This window comes from Centruroides vittatus, unplaced genomic scaffold (genome assembly GCF_030686945.1).
Source record: "Centruroides vittatus isolate TY-2023 unplaced genomic scaffold, ASM3068694v2 contig_364, whole genome shotgun sequence".
NCBI lineage: Eukaryota > Metazoa > Arthropoda > Arachnida > Scorpiones > Buthidae > Centruroides > Centruroides vittatus.
Window position 1 is genome coordinate 6306809 of NW_027122188.1, and position 23492 is coordinate 6330300.

General features: G+C 29.3%; 1 protein-coding gene across 2 annotated transcripts in view; it reads right to left on the reverse strand.

Annotated features, from left to right (window-relative positions):
- Positions 1-23492, reverse strand: part of LOC136975158 (protein Shroom3-like) — a 222092-nt gene that overhangs the window by 187960 nt on the left and 10640 nt on the right. For both annotated transcript variants that reach the window (XM_067270189.1, XM_067270190.1), the window contains exon 2: positions 7527-7675. In XM_067270189.1, coding sequence (XP_067126290.1) covers positions 7527-7675 — 149 coding nt within the window. The remainder of the gene's footprint in view (positions 1-7526; positions 7676-23492) is intronic.

The window sequence follows — 23492 nt, forward strand, 5'->3', positions numbered from 1 at the left end:
ACAAAATATATAAAATAAATCTATTAATTAAATTGAGAAATTTAGTTACAGAAAGAAAAATTAAATAGCAGCGACAACAGATTTAAATAATGCATCAAATTTTAAACACCCCCCAAAAAAATTAAATTAAAATGAAATAATTAAAACTCGTAATTTTTAAATTTAATTCTTATTTTTTCCATTAAAAAATATTCTGAATCTGTTCACCATCAATATTTTATACCCGAACAAGAAAACAATAGACAAATTATGCAAAAAAATAGGTCGACCAAGATGATCTTTCACCCCTTCTTGTCTGTAATGTTCTGTTAAGACAAAGCTATAGGAAAAATATACGACGCGAAATGAATTCGTTTTTTGATTTTTTATATACGTTTCACTTGATATAAATTAAAGACTCACGTCTTAAATGGTGTTTTACCTTGACCTCAATCTTGTATTTTAAAAAGTTACAAGCCACACAACAGATACTTAATGTGAAACAAATGCTTAATATGCTATATATACAAATACTTGTAAACTTGTTAACAATTTATTATCTCATGTAAATGTTATTTTAATAAATAACCGAACAAATTACTTAAAAAAAAAAAATAATAATAATTCAAGTTTATTTTAATTGTTCTTAATCTATTCAGAACAAAGAAAAACGATTATTCGTGTAAAAACAATTTAATGCATTTTTGAATATCATTAATAAATAGATGATAAATTCTGATTCACATCGGAATTTCATTTAATTTTGTTTATATGATGTATATTAACTCAAGTGATTTCAATTTTTTATTTATATATTTCAATTAATTAAATTTTAAATTGAATAAATCGAATTTGTTAGGCAAATGCTACGGCGACATGTTCAATAACGGTAAAAATGGGGACAAAAACAGTATAATTAATCATAATTGTATGAAAAGAAAAGAAAAATATTAATTTTTTTAAGTATCAAAAATAATATCGTTATAGAATATTAAAATATTTCGAAAATGTATTTAATTAATGATATAAATATGCAATGAAAAAGAGAATTATGTCGTTTAAGGCAAACTAATTAACTGTAATAACAAAGAAAACATGTAACAGTTAATGAGAAATTGAAATAATAGATACCATATGTCATGAATGTTTAAATTTGTCTACTAATTATGGTCATTGTTCTATAGCTTAAGATTACAAAGAAAGACTGTCCAGATATCGAGAAAGAAGACAAGATTCTCATGAGATCTCCATAAGTCTCCTTTTTTTCCTATATATACTATACTATCATATAACAGAAGTTTAGCATATACAGTATTAGTATTATCAGTAGTGTAGTAAATTATATTCTTACCATCACTAATCATGGGCGTCAAGAGGGAAAATAGGGTACTTGCCCCTTCCTGGGAATCCCGGGATAAAAAATTTCCACAAATTATAATCGTAAAAGTGATTGAGATATGTAACACCTCGACCATGAAACGCTTTGATGCAGTACTGTATTCTATAAGCTACTTGTGAGAAAACCCAAAAAATTTAAATATTTAATTTAAAATTAAATAATTAAATAAGTTTGAGTTTTAGTATAAGTACAATATAATTTATTACCACGAAATTGTATCTTATTAAAGCATATTTATTACATCAAAATTTTTATACTTACTCACCAGATGGCGACACGTAATATTAATATTTCTCTTCATAAAATATTTTAAATGTTATACACTAAATTTTATTAATGAAAACAATTAATATTGCATTTTTAGAAAATTCATAAAATAAAAGACTTTATAATTTTTCCTTCTTGAATAGAGACAATTCAAATAAAAGATATCAGAAGAAATATATTTAACTTATTGGCAGTCACAGTTCAAAAGTAACTATGTATAAATTATTATGTGCAAAAACATAAAATTATTAGTTACAATTATTTTTCAAATGAATATTATTTAATTATATAATTATTATTACATACGAAAATAAAAACTTCAAGGTAAATTATAAGTAATTCTTTTTTTTTTTTTTTTAAACTTAGATTGTATGAATAGACCTTGTAAAACAAGTTTTTATACCTATTGTCATTAATTCGAATTATATTGTTTTAAACAATTTTGATCGCTTCTAACTGATTTTCCTGATATTATTGCATTGAATTATCTACAGTAAAATAATAATGGAATTTATAATTTTTTAAAATTATTTCTTGAATAATTATCTTTATTAATACGTGAGTACGTATCGTTTTGTCTTGAGAATGTAAATTTATTACACAGAATGTATAAAAAATATTTCAGATGACTCAAGAAAAAAAAGACAATAATATAATGAACAAATTGTATATAGTATAAATGTAATATTTCAGTTATTTATATAATTTATCAAGTTTGTAAATTTACGGTTAAAAGGATGACTTTTATAAAAATTCTATCGCATTTACTATTTGAATTTAATTCTCTTATTTATACATTTCTTGTATTTATTTACAAACAATTAAATTAAGATAATATAAACACTTGTATAATTCGCATGTTTAATTCATCGGTAATGACAAAAATGACTTTCCAGTTCTTCATTGCAAAGTTCACTATACATGTTTACGTGTGAATGATTTTAATTAAACTGCTAAAATTAATAATATATTTAAAAACTAGTGTTATGAAAATTTTTGCTGGTTATGGCATGTCACAAATTGTCAATAATCAATACGTGGCTTATTTGTGGCAGGACTCTCAAAATTCTTTACTAGTAAGAACCTGTAATATCTGGAATAATTGTGCTTACGCTGTCTTAATTTTTAACCGTGCCCAGTAGCTTCGATAACTGCGTAATGCCAGGTTGTGCAAATTGGGCAAGGATACAAACGAGTATGAAGTTTTTCTTCATAAACCTGATTATTAAAGACAAACGAACAGCCGAATTATTGGGCTATGATGTTTCTATTAAAGCAGTCGAGATAGACAAATCAAGAATACTAGAAAGAAAAAGAAGTACTACAATCTCGAAAACGAACTAGAAATTTACCAGACTACGGGTGAAAAATACATAACATCTGTCTTTTCTTAAATGCATTAATCACGATTCCAATCACATCAATTGAATCGGAAAGGGCATTCTCGGTAGAAAGACTTTTCATTATTAAAATAATAACCAGATTGAGCGATTGGAGTGTTGACCATCTTTGGTTTTCAAAATCTTATAAAAATTTACAATAATATTTTGTATTATGTTTTATTTGAAAAACGAAAATTACCTTCTAACTTTATTGATCTAAGTTCATTTTATTCTTCGAATTTTCAACTCAATTCAAAAGGCATTTTTCTTGTTGTTTGCAGTTTTCAGCAAACTTTAATAAATTTTTTCTATTTGTGAAAATTTCTACGTAATTCAAAGGTATTTTTTAATATATATCTTACACAGCAATATTAATATGATTTTGGAGGTTGCAGATCGTATTAAATTACTTTAAAAAATAAAAAAATAATTATATCATTTGATTTCAAGATATTTTGTCTATCTTAAAAATAATTAATTCTATCCCGGGATTTCCCAGGATCCCGGGAAACAGTTCAGTTTTATCCCGGAATCCCGAAACAAGCAAAAGACCCGGGAAATGAGAAACGCTAGTTCACAGTCATCTTATGAAGAGAGTATGAAGAATTCGCCCTACCTTATTAATATAAGAAATCCTTTGTCGATTTCACTAATTAATTAATCTAATTAATTAATTTAAAGTAAATAATTTTATTTTTTGATACAGTGTACGATACTTTTTTAATTGAATCTATTTGTTTTCATCTTTGTAAATACAGTAGACCCCCCTCTAACACGGGTTTAGATAACACGGATTCGTATGACACGGAGAACGTATCTACCGTGTTATAAGGGGGTCTATAACAATTTTATTGTATTTTTAAATCATAAATCTTTCTAGGCTACAATAGACAGTAAATTATACTGCAGTATTGAGATTATAAGGTGTAAAATTTAATTTATTGATTAATGATGCTGTAATTCACCGCCTAAAATCATAAAGAATCCAGATCAAATATAGTCCGTATCTTTGTAATTTTTTGTGGACACTTCCCAAGAGTTCAGGCTATCATTCACCACTGACCGAACTTACAGGAGGCGATCACATCCACAGTGAGCAAAATTGAGACCTATTATTTACCTTACTATGAACTGATGCCACATATCCACAAATCAAACAAGATTTAAATGTGATTACAGACTTTTTTAAAATTCTTTCCAGTCTGCTAGCATTAACATGCCATTTATATCATATTTATTATGAATTCAGCTACGTCTGCAATAGGGACGAACCAGAATCAACTCATTAAATACTCATTTGAGGATTCGACCAAAACTCAAATTCAAACCCGAATTCAAAGCTTTAGACAGATTCGTTTGACTTCTCGGCTATCTGGCCAGTATATAAATTATAGATTAGGATAAATACATATGAAAACACCTATGTAAGTAAATCAAAACTAAGCTTAATCTGAAGAAAAAAAATAAGCATATTCAATGTATTTTACGTAAAGCAGGTTGTTATTAATTGTTCATCTGAATATAACAATAATAAAACTAAAACTAACACAGGAGTGAAAATAACTTTTCCAGCATTTACGCTTGAAGATAAGAATACAGACAATTAGGCCCTATATTATAACAAAAGGCGATATGACAATGGACACATTCCTTTTTTATATAATACTGTATATTTTAAATAGTAAAAAGAATATAATGACTTTATAGTAAAGAAAATTGAAGATGTATAAGATAAATTTATAAAAAAATATTTAAAGTTTATTTATAATTAAACACGTACAACAAGGAGTTTTTATTTGAATTTTGAAATTATTTATTTTATTTTAAGCAATAAAAAAAAAATCATTTCTTTTCGGTTTTGCTTTAAATATTAATTCTTTGTATTTTACGGAATTTTTCAAATTTTTAAAAGTGAACTGTAAGATTAATTTTACAAACTTGTTACAGTAAAATCTCATTAACTCGAAAATTAAAGGAGTAAAAAGATTTCGACTTCGAGTTAGTTTCAACTTAATGGATTTAATATTCGATTTTCTCAAATTTTTATGACGAAAATCGGGTATTAAATCAAATGAAAATCACCTATCGAAGGGCGTTGGGTACACGGGAAGTACGACAATTTCGACTTAACGAGATCTATCGTATGACAAACCCTATATACAGAGCCTAGGACCAGGAGACGGCTTCGAGTTAATACAGTTCGACTTAGAGAGGTTTTGCTGTGTATAATTTCTTTCTCTTGTTTCACTGTGTGTGTGTGTTTTTTTTTTTAAATTTTAATTTCATACATCAGAAATATACTTTGTATTTTAATGAAAACGAGAAAATATTTAGTCATCGACTATTCTTAAAAAAATATTTTAGCACCAATCTTTATTGTATTCATAATAAACTGTGCAAAGCGCTAAATAACACCTGTGAATAAGACATCAGTTTTCGCAAGCAGATATGCCCGGAGCTGCCGAGCAAAAAGAACAATAAACATTAAGATTAAAACCATATTAAGAGTTTGGACCATTATCACGTTTATCGCGATACTCGGGGTGGTACAGTACAAAAATGATACAATTTCATGGTCACGTAGACAGGGATTAATGTTTTTCAACAGAAAATAATCGTTGACTTTCGCTTTCACGAGAAGATAATTCAAGACATCTAAATTTTTCCTAATGTTAACTCTAACATGCCATTCACAGCCGAATATAAAAATGGTAATCGGCTAAGCTAACCAATCAAATTTTACGAAAAATAAATCAAATATTTAAACTCGACACTCTCGAAAACTCCAAAACATATTTTGCACTCTCTGATAACTTTTTATTAAATAATTTTCCTATTCGAATACCATCGTCCCGCTGGTCAGATAGAAAAGGAGAACGGTTAAGGGCAAGGATTGAAGTTAAATTGAATTTTTTATACAATAGAAAATACAACGAAAAAGTATATAAATGGCTTAAAACTCTTAAAGAACTGTTATTAACAAACTATAAATATTGAATCTTTAAAAACGATTACTACAGACTCCCACTAAGAAAACAAAATTGAAAAAACATCTTACCGTCAGTTTTTCCTCAAGAGACACCATGGTCTAATGACCGGTAAAATGTCCGAAAATGTCAAATACTGTCCAAAAAACAAAGTACTATAACTAAGAAAACTAATTTAGGTTAAATTTACCTATGGTAGTCAAAATGGCGGCTCGTCTCTGATTCCAGCAAACAGAAGAAAGGAAACAGTGAAGACACAGGTTCTAACCTAACCTAACCTATTCTAATAAATTACCATAATTATTACTAACCAAATTATTATAATAGGTTAGGTTAGAACCTGTGTCTTCACTGTTTCCTTTCTTCTGTTTGCTGGAATCAGAGACGAGCCGCCATTTTGACTACCATAGGTAAATTTAACCCTAATTTAGTTATCAGTAAGTAAACTTTACATGATTTGTTAGGACTAGAATTATTGCCGGCAGAGAAAATGCAAATTATAGGTCCACGAGATGTAAATGACGTAGGTGGCGGTTATGATGTCGTTATACCGAAAAAGTATAAGTGCTCGGTGACGGAGTTAAAGACAACGTTGCTAGATTTCTTCCTGCCAACCCATCTGAAACTGCTCACGGATCCCATCAGAGATTATCGGAAGCGCCGCCATCTTGGAACCATAGGTAACATTAACCGTTTTACTATTTGTAATATTATATAACAAGTAACAATGGCACCGGGAATCGCAAAATCGTAACCTTAGCGAGTCTTCCATATCTTACTACTGACGGGAACTCATTAAACGTCATCCTTGCTTTAAAGATAATTAATATATTTTTTATATTTAATACAAGAAACATGTCGAATTTTCGGCAAGAACATTTTAAAATGATAAAAACAAAAATAAGCTTTAAAACTCCAAATTAGTTTACTAAACTCATGAAAAGTATACTACACTAAAAAGTATAAATTAAATTCTATAAAAATAAATTGATTTTCACGAATTTCATACTTACTTCATTATATGAAATTTTGAAACATTTTTTTTCTTTTGTAAAATTCGGCTTAAAACACAAGATTTAGAATTCAATAATACTGTTTTCTACTAACCAACAAAAATAAAGATATACATTTATAGTGTTAAAGTAAATATATTAGAAAATATTCATTACAACATTTTAATTTTTAAGTAAATAATTTTCTTTAATTCTAGTGTTTGATAGAAATTATAAAATAATAGCAAAATAATAAAATAAATATATACTATAGTTAATAATAGTATCATTGTTTTAAATATAACATTTTAATGTCTAATGTTATAAATGTTTTTCATCTTTATTAACTCTTATACTTTTCTCAAATATCTATTATGAGTTAATATTAATTTTTTCAGATTTCTACTTGAAAATTATATATGTAAGTATAAAAATTTAATACAGATATTATCGCTATTTTATTTTATTCCTAATAAAACTATTAAGTCAGATGTTTTGATTAAAGCAGAACATAAATTACCTCCAAATGAAGAGTGTTAACGTATTAAATGCACTGTCAATCAATTGTATAGCTTCATTTAGCGATAAACATTGAACATCATTGATCTTTAGAACATGATCTCCTGGTTTTAGTATTCCGTGTTTATATGCCTTGCCATTTATTTCAATCTGAAAAAGTAATTAGAGTTTTAATTTTATAACAAATTAAATTATAATACAAAAATTATGATGTAAATTTATTAAACATTAATTTCAATATTACAGTAATTTTATAAAATTGATTATGTAAAATATTTTGCGTAGAAACAGAAACAAAGTAAAAGAAACAAAATAAAGCATTATTATTATAAATATTTATTAGAAAAACTCCATACATAAAATTAATTTTTAGGAGGAAAGGTTACATTAATTACTTTAGTTAATAAATTATATTTGCACCAAATGGACTCAACTGAGTCGTTGATGGAGAATAATCCATGAATTCTATCTGCTGGATCTTTACAAATACCTTTATTAATACAAAGAACATTATTAGATGATGTTGATAAACGTAAATAATCAAGATCCTCACAATCAAACATATAGTGATTTAAGGTCGCATTTCCTTTCTTACAATACGGACACATATCTGGTGAACGTAGATCAATACACAAATGTTTCCATGTTAAACGGAACTTATTTAACCGAATCTGTATGATCGTTTTTTTAATAATAAACGGTAACTGCTGATAATAAATATAAAAACATTGGTGGTTGTCTAATATTTCTGAGTACCATGGATGGTATTTAGCCTTAAGGACCCTGTCACCTTCTTCTATCAAGAAAAGATTGTTAAACTCTTGTAAAATTGTATTTGTATAATATTTCAAAACTTCAGGTGATGAATCTATTAAGGAGAGTGAGATACCAATTCTATTAAATAGACTCTCCAGCTTAGTGAACCAACTATATTTCAATGATCTGGTCGATGAAAACTTCTTCAAGGTAAAATAAGCCTCACATTCCAGGGATGATGGGTCAGAGATTATGTTCCCCAGAAAATTTAAGGTTAGTTTAACAAAACGTTTCCGGGGAAAGTCTAGGCCCAATTCAGATCTAATTGCATACGATGGATCGATCTCTCAAGACCAAAAAGACGACGAAAGAACATCAGTTCTATAGAGTCAATGTCATCAAAACAAAAAGGCCCCCAAAAGGGCAGACCATAAGACCAACTCGAAGTAAATAGAGAAGCTGCAAGTTTCTTACACAAAGCCATATGGCTGTTCTTAACCCGTCTCAAAATATCTATTACAACATTTATTTTAGAGAAGCTTTACCTTTCACGAAAGATATGTAATTCTGGAACGAGCCAGTAGCTGAGAAACGAATCCCCAAATATGTAGCTTCATTAACAATACTAATTCCTCTTCCATTTAAGAAAAACTTGTCGGCTTTTCTCAACATCCCACCGTGTCTAAAGATCATTATTTTCGACTTGAATAAATTAATACGTAAACCCAAGGTAGAAGAATAATTATATAACCTGTCCAATTTCCTTTGTAAATAGATCGGGGTAGTGGATAACACTACTGTATCATCGGCAAATTGAAGTAAATGTACTTCGTAATCGCCCAGAGAAATGGAATCTTTACTTAAATCATCAAAAACTTGTACCATATCATTAACGTAGCAATTAAACAATATTGGACTTAAAGAATTTCCTTGTGGTAAACCCTTTTCTAATGAAAAAACATCAGTAAGCCCAGCACTAGTGGAAATCCTTGCTTTCAGTCCTGAAAATAAACAATGAATTATATCAATAAACTTATTAGAAATCCCAAGCACTTTTAATTTGGATAACAGAATCTTCAAAACAACACTGTCAAAGGCTTTTTCGTAGTCTATAAAGGCTGCAAGTAAACGTTGTCTTTTCTTTGAAAGTTGTCTACAAATAATGGAGTGAAGAATTAGAATATTGCTCAAAGTACTCTTCCGAGGTTGGAAAGCGAATTGCACTGGTTGAATCAAATTCCGTTCTCTTAACCAATTACCCAATCTTTTAGACAAAATAGATGTAAAAATTTTCCGAACTACAGGTAACAGCGAAATTGGTCGAAAGTTTGCGGGCTCATCTGTTGGACCTTTTTTACGAATAACTTTTATCTTTACCTCCAACCACGATTCCGGAATTTTAGCAGTGTCATAAACCCGATTAAATAACTTGACCAAATAAGGAACCAAAGTAGTTCTAGAGTAAACAATTAAAGACGGAAAAACACTATCCACCCCGGGAGCCGAACGAATTCGCATCTTTTGAATTGTTGTATTCACCTCTGAATCAAAGATAGGAAGGTCTAAGATAGGATCAACTACAAGAGGAGTCATCAATAAGGACGGGATCGGAGGTAAATTCGACGTATTTAAGCTAAACAGCTGTTGGTAATAATTAAACCAATCGGTCAGAGAAATCTCTTGGTCTGGTATACTCCTGACCCGGCGAAAACGACTAACCCGATACCGAAAGGTCCTAGAGTCCCTAGTCCTAGCCAACTGCAAGGCACAATTACAAAAAAACTTCCTCTTTTTCGCCCTAATAAATGAATTATATTGTTGTTTTAAATTTAGAAAGGAAGCCAAATCAGCCTGACTATTAGATCTACGAAATTTGCCCAGGGCAATATTCCTCGCTCTCTTCTGGGTATAGCAAGACCTATCAAACCAAGAGGGACGAGTCCTCCCGTATGGTTCAACACCTTCAATTAACACATTTAAACTCCTTGCTATAGAGCATAGCTCGGAAATAATTAAACCATAGAGATCATCAACAGAGTCTGAATCAAAGTTTATATTCCGGAAGCTATGCGATACTGCATCACCAAAAGATTCTATTTTAGAATCATTCCAAACAAAACGAGTCTTGATGGAATGAGGCCCATCACCTAAGGAAAATCTGTTTCCAATCGATAACTGTAATTCCACTGGAAAATGATTAGAAGATGAGAGAGAACCAACACGAAGGGATTCGACCATGTGGACCAAATTCTGAGAAATGACTATAAAATCTATAACAGAGCTACCCACTTTCGACAAAAAAGTTAATTCACCTGGAAAATCTCCCCTACTACGACCATTCAGGAGAATGAATCGTGTTCAATTAACCAACGCAGAAACTGTCTCCCGGCTGTATCGACCTTTAAATCCTTTGACTGTCTGACGACGAAGATATTAGGAGAAGCTACATTCAAATGTGAATCAAATTCCTCGCCAATATGGACGTTAAAATCGCCCATTATCACAGTTCCGTGGTAATACGAAGACCTGGAATTCAAAATAGAAGAAAACAAATCTAGACGTAAGCCTTGCTGCCTTAGCGAAGTGGCATATACTACCAGCACCAATATACTCCTAGGTTCGGAAGCCGAATAATGTGATAAACCAATCACCATCAAATCAGGATAAGTTTCCAATAACTCGAAGTGCCCTCAAACTTCATCAAAAAAGAACAAAATTCCACCGTGGGGCCTACCCGGGCCCGATGGTTTTTCAGCTGGAATCATAAAATATTTCCAATTAACTGGAAGAGACTTGGCAAGAAAATCGCCATCTATTGAGACCATCCAGGTCTCAACAAGGGCCAAACAAATTAAATCAGGTCTTTTAATCATATAATCCAACAGTGAGCGCTTGTTGCCAAACCCACAGCAATTCCAAAAAAAAACAACGAATCCGAATAACAACCTGAACTAGACTGGACCGGACACGATAAAGTTGGAAGTCTCTCCAAACCTTCGCTTTTACGGGAAGTAAAATTCAAAATAAAAAAGAGACAGGAACTTCTATTAATCGTTGCCCCTAGATGGAATACGTAAATCTCTTATCGTCAACGTACAATACGTCATCTCGCAAAAAAACACGACGACCAGCTTCCCGATAGTCTTTTAAAAAAGTAACCAAGTTTTTACGGCGAACTCGCGAATTAAACGAAAGATCCGTTGCCGTTCTAAACTTTACCGGTCTTTCCCTACTTTCTTGTTGAATTTTCGTTCGAAATTTTTGCAGTAAATAATTACGACATTTCCAAGACGATAACTGGATACAATAGAATTCCCGAGCTTTACCCCGCAAACGGGAAATACCGACAATATTATATCCCGATAGGTCAGCCGCATCCAATTCCTTAGATAGTAAATTAACAATATGATCCTTCATGTCTAACTCGTGCGGAATACTATAATTAAACAACATTAAATTGCTTCTGTTGGAAGCATTAACTTGTCTATCGTAGGCAAAGGAGTGTAACTCACCAATGTCCACAGGAATTTGTTGTTGCTGTTCCACTTTGTCTAATCGCGAACAAACTTTAGCAAAGTCAGTTTCCAGTTTCTTTACCAAGGACAATGTTAACTGGTTAGCCATTTCCAAGTTGGCGAGCCTAACTTCGATACACTTCAACTGCATCATTACTGCACTCAAGGTAGACTCCAAATATTGCCGTAAGGATGACATTTCTTCTCTATCTGAATCCGGAGGAGATTGTCTCTTAAAATAATATTCCAATTTTGGATATTTTGCACCGGGATCACTCGGTGAACGATGGTGTTTAATTCCCTTCCGTTCTTCTTGGGTGTGATTTAACACTCCCGGAGGAGTACGTGGAAACATTTCCGAAAAAAGTAAAACTAATAATAGCACAGAATGACACAAAAGCAAGGACGTATCAACTTAAGTAGCAAATCATGTAAAAAAAAAACACAATAATTTAATATAAAATAATATTAACAGTTTCTCTTACAAAAAGTCATCAGCAGCGACGGTTACTCAACAGCGCCCCGTTATTATTATAAATAAATGTATGACATATAGTGTATTCCTAGGCTCTGTATTTTGTAATGGATTAAACAAATTAAATGAATACATTAAGTAAAGTCTAATTACGATATAGTAAATTTTTTATGTAAGGCAACAGCCTATTCTTTATAGTATTATGCCATTAGAATTGCAGGTCTGCAGAAGAATCAGCTGAATTAATAAGAGAAGAAAACTTAGTTCCAATTCGAACTATTGTACTTGTAAAACACCGAAGAAGGTCCAGATCCGATCGAGCCACATCTCTCATTGCAATTAGTTAACATACCGGCCATACCATGCATAAATTAATTAAATGCTAGTCTCTTAATGTAATCATTTTGCAATAAATTGAACTTGTTAAAAGCACAATAGAGAAATTTTTCAAATAAAGCTTAGCTAACAAAGAGTACAGTAATACTCCATCATACCTTATCTGGGCCTGATATAGATGAATAAATCGCAATTGGACCAGTTACTTGTTTCTTAATATTATAATATGCCATTTTATATCTTCATATTATCAATTATTGTTATATTTAATTTGAAATTATTTTATTAAAAATATTTATAGGAAGATAACAATTACAAAAAGTTAATAAATAAAAGAAAAATTAGGATAACTTCAAATGATTTAATGAAGCCGGTATGAAGCAAAACAACATTCTAGAGGCCATTATTTGATTGAGTGACTTTAATCCATTTTAACAATATAAGTCACAATTACTTCTAAGAAATCATTTTTGCTACCAGCATCCCAACCACTAGAACCATTTCCGTCGTCGAATTAGTAATGGCTGTCAGAAAGAACTCCAGGATGCAATTTTTATTTTTAATCATTGTTTAAAAAACATCGATTCGTTTTCCTTGTATAAAATCTAATAGAGCTTACCAAAGACTAACCCTAACAGATTTCGTCAATATTATTATGCTTTATTTTATAAAACTTCTAAACATTTTATTCATTTAAGTAATAATTTCAGGAAGGAATGAAAGTGATTGAAAAGAATATATAAAATATGAAATTATCAACATAACATTATCATTTAAAAAGTTTCTTTGTAAGTTTTACTATCAATTTTTCTATCGGTATTGAATCCAGAAAATATTCGGTAGAAATTTTCCCCAAGGACTATAAAAAATCCTCGAAAAAAATTAATTTTCTAAAGATATAGCTTATTGCATAGCCTAATAATGTGTTATACTAGGGACGAATCTTGAGGAGGCGAAGCGACGACAGCCACTCCTTTGTTGCTAGGAGCCTCATTGTTTCTTTAAAATAACGTTCATAGATATTTTTCTATCATAATGTAACAAAACTTAAAAGTAATGTGCTTAAATTTGCGTAGTTTATTTTAATTAATTATCAAAATAATAAAACATTTATATATTGTTTATTCGTTATACAGTACGTATTCATACAATAATTAAAAATCTCCACCTAAGATTTTCTCCTGGATCCGCCTTTGCCTGTATCACATTTCCAGGCTATGCAATTCTACTTTCGGGGAAAAAATTGAACTTAATACTTCTTATTATGATTCTTGAGATATAAAACACAAGAAACTGCTTGTTCTATTTTGTCTAATAGTTAAATAGTAACGAAAGCGAAACAATTTGTGACGCGAGACACCAATATACTCCAACAATGGCCCGAGTTTTAGCCGTATCAATCTAAGTTTTATCATTAATCAAAGAAATATATCGAAATAAAGAATGAAATCTGACTCGAACGACCTAATTTACGAGAATTTGAATTCAAATACTGTATTCAAATCCAAACCTGAAATTTCACTAAATGATATCATTCAGTTAAAACGAGTTCGGTGTGAAATCACCGAATGAACACTCGCTTAATGCGATATTGAACTTTGTGAACGAACTCATTATCAACCTTACCTTCATTCGTCACTTCCTATTCATTGAATGGTTGAGATGCGTGCAACCTTCGAATCTTAACGACTATTAGAAAAAAAAATTTAAAAAGAAGGTTGACAATTAGCTTTTGTTTTTTTGCTACTTTTTAAAATCACGCTTTCTTTGCAGATAATTATGTGTATTTCTTAACAAAAACAATTCGTTCACATTTCTAAATGATAAGTTTCTTTTACTATATACCGATTAATCAAACATTTAATGTTGTAAATGTATGATGATACTCTCGAATGTAATCAATCTTAAGAAAGTTTTAAATGAAAATAAAGTTGCTGAGGTCTAATAAAACAAAGTAATAAACCTGTATTGAATATGTTATATTATAATTTTTATTACAATAAAGCGGAAACCTGCCTAACCAAAACATATTCGATAGGTTTTACTGTATTTCTTAGAGACTAATTCGTTCTTTTAAAGCTCAAGTCATCTCATATATACAGTATATGATGAAATGCAATCTTTCAAAATTTAACATTGTCATAATTATGCTCTTTCGACAATTTCAATGTTGTAAAAACATTGAAAAACGCATTAAAACAACATTAAAAACACCTAGAATTTAATAAGCGAATTTATTCGAAAATATTAAATGACATGCTCTACATCAGTGATTCTCAAAGTGGGGGTCGCGACCCCAAGGGGGTCGTGAAAAATATTTGGGGGTCGCTGGAAAATTGATGCCAGATCAATTTTTTTAAATATTTTATAAATTTACTATGGATTCATGTTTAGAAATAATAGAAATAAAAATATATATAAAATAATTTTTACTTAAATAAATTGCACATATAAATAATAAAAAGAATATAGGCCTAAATATTTAAATACGAGCTTAACCCCCTCTCTCCGGGATGTTTTTTGACACATACTTATTCTTCGGGGGTCCTTTGAAATTTTTTAGTGCATAAGGGGGGTCGCGGTCCAAAAAGTTTGAGAAACACTGCTCTATATCATTTATGAAGAATACTTTCGTAATAAATATGTATTTTTTAAATTTCTTTTATTTTATATATTTAATAATATTGTATTACAATGATAGTATTTATTTAAACCAGTGATTCTCAAAGTGGGGGTCGCGACCCTTAAGGGGGTCGTAAAAAATATTTGGGGGGTCGCTGAAAAATTGATGCCAAATCAATTTTTTTTCAAATATTTTATAAATTTACTATAGATTCATGTTTGGAAATAATAGAAATAAAAAATATATAAAATAATTTTTTCTTAAATTGCACATATAAATAAAAACAATATAAATATTTAAATAGGAGCCTAAATATAATAATCATAAATTTGTGCGCTATTGGGGAATCCCCGAGTTTCACTCTCCGCCTAAACTATGATAGAACAGCGTTGTCATTTGGAATGATGTTCGCTAGCAGCGTTGCGTCTGTAGGCAAGTCGACTTAGGTAGAGCGTCGATTATCCGAAAACCGATCAACCGAAAGCGGCAAAGCGTTTCAGTCGGATAATTTGAATTTCCGCTAGTGCTGTGGTGCTGTAATATTTGGCTATGTCTTGGGATATTCCGATATTATTTTATTTGATATTTGTTTTTAGCTGGCAGCCTGGCGCGACCATGAGAGGGTACTTAAGGACGCGCCAGTATTTGAACTAGACTTTTTTCCCATCGTGAATGGTAAGTTATGCTTGTTTTTCTGAGGACTGCGTTGTGCTGAATCCGAACGTTTTCAGACTAGACAAACTTCCGAAATATAATGTTTTTTGTTTTTATATTTTTCAATATATTTATTTTGTTTGTGAAAAATAAAGAAATAATTTTAAAAAAAAATTTTGTTAGTCTTAACATTGACGAAAATTCAACGCAAAGCGACACGCAACGGAGAGAAATTTCAACATGGAATAGATTAATTAAACAAAAGAAATTAACTCGTCCTGAATTTAAATTAACCCCCTCCCTCCGGGATGTTTTTCTACACATACTCATTCTTCGGGGTCCTTTGAAATTTTTAAGTGCAAAAGGGGGTCGCGGACCAAAAAGTTTGAGAAACACTGATTTAAACTAATACTTTTTTCTTTTTTACTATATTGAAATTTTTATTTTATTATTAGATTACAAATACAGATTTTATTTTAAACTATTGTGAAAATTAGGTATTTTGTAGTTGCTTAAAATATAAATTTCATATGTAAGATACATACTGTATACAGAAGGTAAGATCTAGTCAAATCTGCATAAGCTGGAACTTGAAGAAATTATCTTGTTTCTTCGTGTTTGGCAGGTTTTCCGCCATACTCTTATCACTTTATTGCTCTCTATTACCTATATAAATGCCTTGAAATGCTTCTTTTCCTTTTTATGAGATGAGTTAAACAATAAACTTTTTTTTATTTAATTTACACGTTTATTCAAATTGCCTTTATTACAGATATAGTATCTGCATATATTTTTATATTAATTTTTTTACACACAAGTATCCATACATTGCATACATATAGCACAAGTATAAATTTATAACCTAGCCAATGTATGAAGACATAAAACACACAATATAATTAAATTAAATACTACCAAGTGAGACAGAAAACAAAAATTTAAAATAATTACATAATTTGTTACAAAAGTTACCAATAGTAATTTCAGATATACATTTCAATTATAATACTGTATTATAGTAGGCATTTTTGTATTTTTTTCATGATATTTTTAGACTTGAATATCTGGAGATACCTATTGTATGCCTATTATCAATTATAGTACGGTTATCAGACTGTTTCCATACCACACATTAACATGTTCACTATTTAATTCCATAATAAGTTGTAGCCATCTTATAGACCAATGCATTTTTTTATATTAACACTACTTTGTATTACTAACCGGGAGTCACAACATATAAATACGGTATTAGAGAAAACAAATATTAAGCGATAAGAAGTGATAGCTAAAAATTTGTGTTTGATTTAAAATATATGGTTCTTCTATTACTTGGTCTTCTTAATCATCATCATCTTTAGTTTACGAGTCTACAATTTCGTAAAGGCTTATATCATGAATTTATGTGGGGAAAAAATCACAAAAATAAAAGCTAAAATATACGATGCCAAAGAAAATGGAAGGTTGAGCTCTTTAGCGTACTTTGAAATTCCCTCTAATGAAAAATAATTTTGTTTCTTGACAGATGACACTGAATCAATGCGGAAATACAGAACAACGCGATTTCTGGCTTTTGCGGTATATGGCAGTTATCTGTATTTGGATTGCAATAGCACGATTTCTTTCATTCCGTCCTTGTCTCACAGGTTCCGGCTTCCAGAGAACATTCGTTAAGTGAACGTAATCGTTTTACTGAAAATTACTTGAACTTTCCGCCTTACACAGTTTCCGCCTTTCGCAGGTTTTACTGTATACAGCAGAAACGCGTAAAAACATTTTCCTGAATTTTCTACTGTTTCCGAGTTTTGCAAAAATAATGTTTCCTCTCAGGATTTGACACTACTAGACTTTTTCTTTGAGGTTGTTTAAAGGAAAAAGGAAAAAACGGTTCTAGAATAAATAATAATAAATAGAGAACAACTTGTACAAAGAAGTCATACTGTTGTAGCATGAGTATTATTAGACAACGTTCATTATTCAGTTGGTCGGCATGCTGAGTTGCACTTGCATGAGAGAGGACATCATTTTGAACATCTGCTCCATTAATTAATTATAAAACATTGACAGGAAGCTCGGCTTAATAGATTACTTTCTGTCTTGTTAACATAGATCATGTATCTGCTTATTGTTCAATTGTTAATACACTTAATAATTGAAATGATCACATAACTTCTAAAGCGCTGTTTTTATTAAATCATAGCAAATACAAGAAAACTTTACATTATTTACTCGACACAAACTCCTCTATTATCTCCTGTCCGGTAGATCTTACCATTTAAAATACCCTGTATTATAATTTTAAATATTATATTTTTAGGTATTCGTGTTGTGTTTTAATCGAGAAATTCTTCGTTTTCTAAATAATTATCGCAAAATCGAGCATACAATATATTCAGATACTAGATTAGTTAAATTCATGTATTTAGAATTAAAAATGAAGTATTCATTGTTACTTTAAATTGTAAATAATTGTTTTAATTAATATTTATATTCTTTTAATATCATTTAGCGATGATTAATTAAGTAAATTTAGTTATTTATTATGAATGATTGTGAAATTCATTATTTGTAAATGATTTTGGTTTGTAATTTTATGATAATTTTATTATATTCTTATTATATTCGCTGGGATTATTTTTATATCAATATATTAACTTATTTATTGAGGCGAGACAACAAATTTAGCCAATAAACACTTCAATTTTACTTGTTACGGATGGAATCGCTCTCAGTAACGAATAAAATTGAAGAGTTATCATTTCTCATCATTTACCATGAGAAACGATGCCTCGATCGAATTAAAAATGAAAATCTTCATGGAGATAAGGGGGAGAAAGTCTTATCACAGCCATCTCGTCGAATACACTAGAAAAGCGAAATGCCTAGTCTGAGAAATCTTAAAGTTGTCATAAAACTATTTATTATTGATTCTGCTTTTGTTTAAGGTCGGTTAGTTGGTTGTTGAAATAAGGTAACACAACACTCGAGCGATCTGCCAAAGAAAGGATTCCTCCCGGGCGATTTTTCTATGGAAAACTAGACCCTTGTTTAGGTGTTAGAGACGTGACGAAAATCCGGAAAACTCCACGTTGTCAGTCCGTTGATGAAACACGAACTTCAGTGCTTTTAATCACTTGACTGCTGATAAGTATCAATATTTAAAAACTATCCTCAAATCTTTCCGTTCTGTTATTTTTTTTAAATTCAACTATATTTGGTTGCTAAAAACAGAATCAGACGAAATCCATTATGAAAAACTGAGACTTACAGCTTAAGATGATCGAAATGGAAGCATTATTTGATCTGATAAAATCTTAAAACCCTGTTTTTTCTTTATCGATAATTTGTATATCATAAAAATTAAATTAAATATAAAATTTTCCAAAATTTACTGTCCGGGAAGAAAATTTAACAGGACAAAAACCAAATATTTTAAAATATAATCACACCATAGTATCATTTATTAGTAATTACTGATGAATAAGAACAATGGAATAACGTTTTAAAATAACAATTGAATTTAACACCGGAAATTTTTTTATGTTTAAAAACTTAATCATTTTAAAACATATATTAAAATAGACAATTATATAAAAAGTATTTTTATAAATTGAACATTTTAAATCGAGATTGATTAGCTTTATAATCTCTTCTAAACAAGAAATTATGCTATTAACGATCTTTTCTCTTTTCCTTTCTGAACACGATTAAAATAGCCGTTTTAATTGAAAGTTTTTTAAAAATATATTTTAAAATATAAACAATTTTAATAAATTAAAAACAACGACTCGTTGATTAAAATTTGCCACTTTATTCATAAAAAAATCGATTTTTAAAAGGGATAATTTATTTACAAATATCGTTATTACAGTTTAAAATAATTTAATTAAAATTTTAAACTTCAATTGATATATTTCAGAGTATCTTCAATAATGAACGAATTTACATAAAGTCATACATGAATTTTTTCTTCACTATATAGAGAGATAAGAGGACGTGTAAAAACGCATTACAGTAATGTTCAATTATACATCTGGTCTTAAATTAACACTTAAAAAGTTGCAATTTGAAGCTCTTTCGGTATCGTTTTTATCCCTAACATTACTGATCAAAAAACAGAAGATGGGAAAGGGAATGGAAAGTTTTTATTAAGATGTTCCGTTCGTAGGCCACGTTATGTGACCCTCAATTCATAAACGTCGCGATAAAATGTGACATCTGTAAGTAGTATAATTACGATTTATGATATAAATCGAGCCCATAACAAACAAGTAGCAATGCAAAAATTCTTAGAAATGTTTTTCAAAGAATTATGTTTTGCAATTTTTACTTTCTCTCGATACGTTTCTTTGATAATATTAAATGTCCTCTCATCGTATGAAGAAAGTATAATTTCAATAAAACTTTTTTAAATAATATAATATTGAAACGTAATCTTATAATAGTAATAAAATCAGAAATATTAGGCCTATTACTTTTTATAAATATTATAGTTTGTAATTAAATCTTTTAAAAATTATTTATATACATCGATATTGGAATAAAAATTAAATTAATAAATGTAAAAACAGTACGATAAATAAAATTTAGTTTTTTATTAAGTTGAAAACAATAAACTGGCTAAATTTCACGAAGTTAAGAGATTAATTTTTATTACTACTTTAATGTTCAGACAAATTACTCCTGAAAAAGTTAAAATTGTTCATACCACTGCCATTAACTTTCTTTTATACGTATGATTTATGTAATTAAATTACAAAAATTAGTTTTAAAGGTTTTTTAATAAAATAAAATACTTTAAAAAATAATAAGTTATTTACTTACATTTTTATCAAATTAAAAACAAAATTTCTGGATTAATAAATAAGTTATTCAATACATTAAATATTTTCTATTTATTATATGCATCATTTTTACTTTGAAAATATATAAAGATAATAGCGAGGTTGAGGCAGAAGTTTTTAACGCGAAAACGTGTACGTCGGACGTTCAGCGCCGCTTTCCTGTAAGCCTTACAGGAAAGCGGCGCTGAACGTCCGACGTACACGTTTTCGCGTTAAAAACTTCTGCCTCAACCTCGCTAATTTTAAGTAGATGCAGAATAATGAAATATTCAGTTAACATTAAAATTAATTTTTTGAATTTCTTCTTACTCAAGGTAAGAAGAAATCTGCAATAGTTGTCGAAGCAGATTACAGCAATTACAATGATAATAAAAGGAAGGAAAATAACAGTTTAGATTTGTTTAGAGAATGATCCACTTCTCTAATTCACAAGTGCAGACAATTTTCCAAGTAAATCTAAATACCGTTTGCATTGTAAACGGTGATTCATAACCTACTCCAATTACCATATAATACAGAATGACATTATCAAAATTTATAAATCAGTAAATATTAAATAGATATGTATTCATACTGTAATAAAAACAAAAATACTTGCCTAGCCTTCAAATGTGTTTTATTCACGTCAATGCTCAACATTTATAATAATTATATTGCGGGGAACCAAACCTAAATGTCTGGAGGCCAATCTTTAGTCTTTTATAAGTACAATTTTTTTCTCTATTAATAAATAGAACACAATGCGCAAGATTGTACCGTTCAAATTTAAATTTATTAGTAGTTATTAACTATATGTATAAATATTCTATTAAAACAACTTTTTAATATACTTGTCACAATATCTTGTGATCTTTGATTAAAAAAAACATTACTTGACAATTAAAAGCTAAACTAATTTTATAATTAGTATACAACCAGTAACAATTCACATAATTAAATGTAAATATTTTAATCATATTTTTTAATGTAATTTTTCATTGTTAAAGATTTATTTATTTGTATTGCACTAATTTTTTCTAACAGGTTACAAATCGTGATTGAACTGAAGATAATTGGTATATAAACAATAATTAATTTGCATTTTAGCAGGGCGTAATTTATAGTGTAATCTGCCTTATTTTTTATTCTTCTTTTTTAACATCAATCTATTCTTGTTATTAATACTTATCTATTTTAGTTTAATGCCGATATTTATCGATAAAGTAATAATTCATTTAAAATAGAATAGTTCTAACATGTTTTTATTTTAATATTCTCCGTTAATCGTAATTCTATGAACGAATTATATAATGTATGTTTAATATAGGAATGATATGCTTTTCTATTTAATTCCATACTTAATTTGTTTTATATGTAATTTAATCTGATAATTATTATTTTTATGTATTTTTAAATCATGTTTATTAATATTTTAAAAAATATAAATAGAAATATAATAGACCTATCAATTAAATGGTGATCAGTAGCACTTTTAACGCATGAAAAGGCTACTTTCTTCCTTCTTATTCTAACTTTAATTGCTTATTTGAACTTTAAGCAAATAAATTAAATTTTATAAAAGAAAATTTACTGTATTAAACTACAGAAAGTTCAATTTAAGGACATTCAAATTTTTTTCTTGTAAACTTTGGAATTGCTTTGTAAAAAATTATATTATTATATAACGATTGGCTTTAATTTTTCAAGTAAACAAATTCGAAAATATATTTTCTATTACTACTATTCATTTAATTTCCTTTTTTAAAATGAAGATAATAAATCTTGAAGAATGAACGTTTTTAAAATGAAGATCATTTTAAGAAGGAAGCTACTCTGTTGACGTAAATATTCTACTGTGGCAATGCATGATTATAGTGATAAAAATTCATGAAAATCTATTTATTCATTTATCTACTTATTTTATGTTTGTGGCGATATCGCGATTACACATATCTTGACTCGCTTGCAAAACAAAAAACAAGTTAATTTCCATTTCCTTAAAAATAACGCTTAAATATGATGTATCTACAACCCTTTTTTTACTTTTCTCGGCTGTTATAACAGAGGAAAAGTATGACGATCCGGCAGAAAATGACCCCCTCTCAGATTTTTTAAACTCAGGACACCTCGAAACGTAGAGAAATGCAAAAAATTCGGGAGTTTTTCTGTATGTATGAATGTTAGTGTGTGTTTGTGGGGCACGATTTTGTTCACCATGTTTGAAACTTAATAACTCCTGTGCTTTTTCTCGAAAATTTCTGAAATTTGGTAGGGAGATTTGATTATTACGGAAATTGACGCTGTTAAATTTTGGTGATTAGAGGTAGAAGGGATGGGGAGATAATGGAGATCGTGTGTATCTCCAATAGGATCGGACTTAATGACAATTTTACTCGTTATTAGCAATTACAGTTTTTATTTTTATTAAACTTATCCTTACCTTCAAAATTAAACATTTCGCCATTTTATAATAATTAAAATATAAAAAGTTTTTAATAATAAATACCATAACAGATGGCGCCACATACGCAGTTTTAAATGTTGCCGGGAAAGTTAAGCAACCCGTTGCTGGATTTTTTTTAGAAAGAAATGAATTTGGAGTATTTTTTGGTTCGACTGCTGTATGAGACGTTCTTAATCCGTGATATGGATAGGATTAAGAGAAAGAAGCTTAGTTGGTATAAGAGATAAATAACTATTTGTTTACCGGTTTACCTTTTTAATGTTAAGAAATTTTGTGTTCAGATGAGATTGAATAATAACCTAATAATCATGAATACGTGTG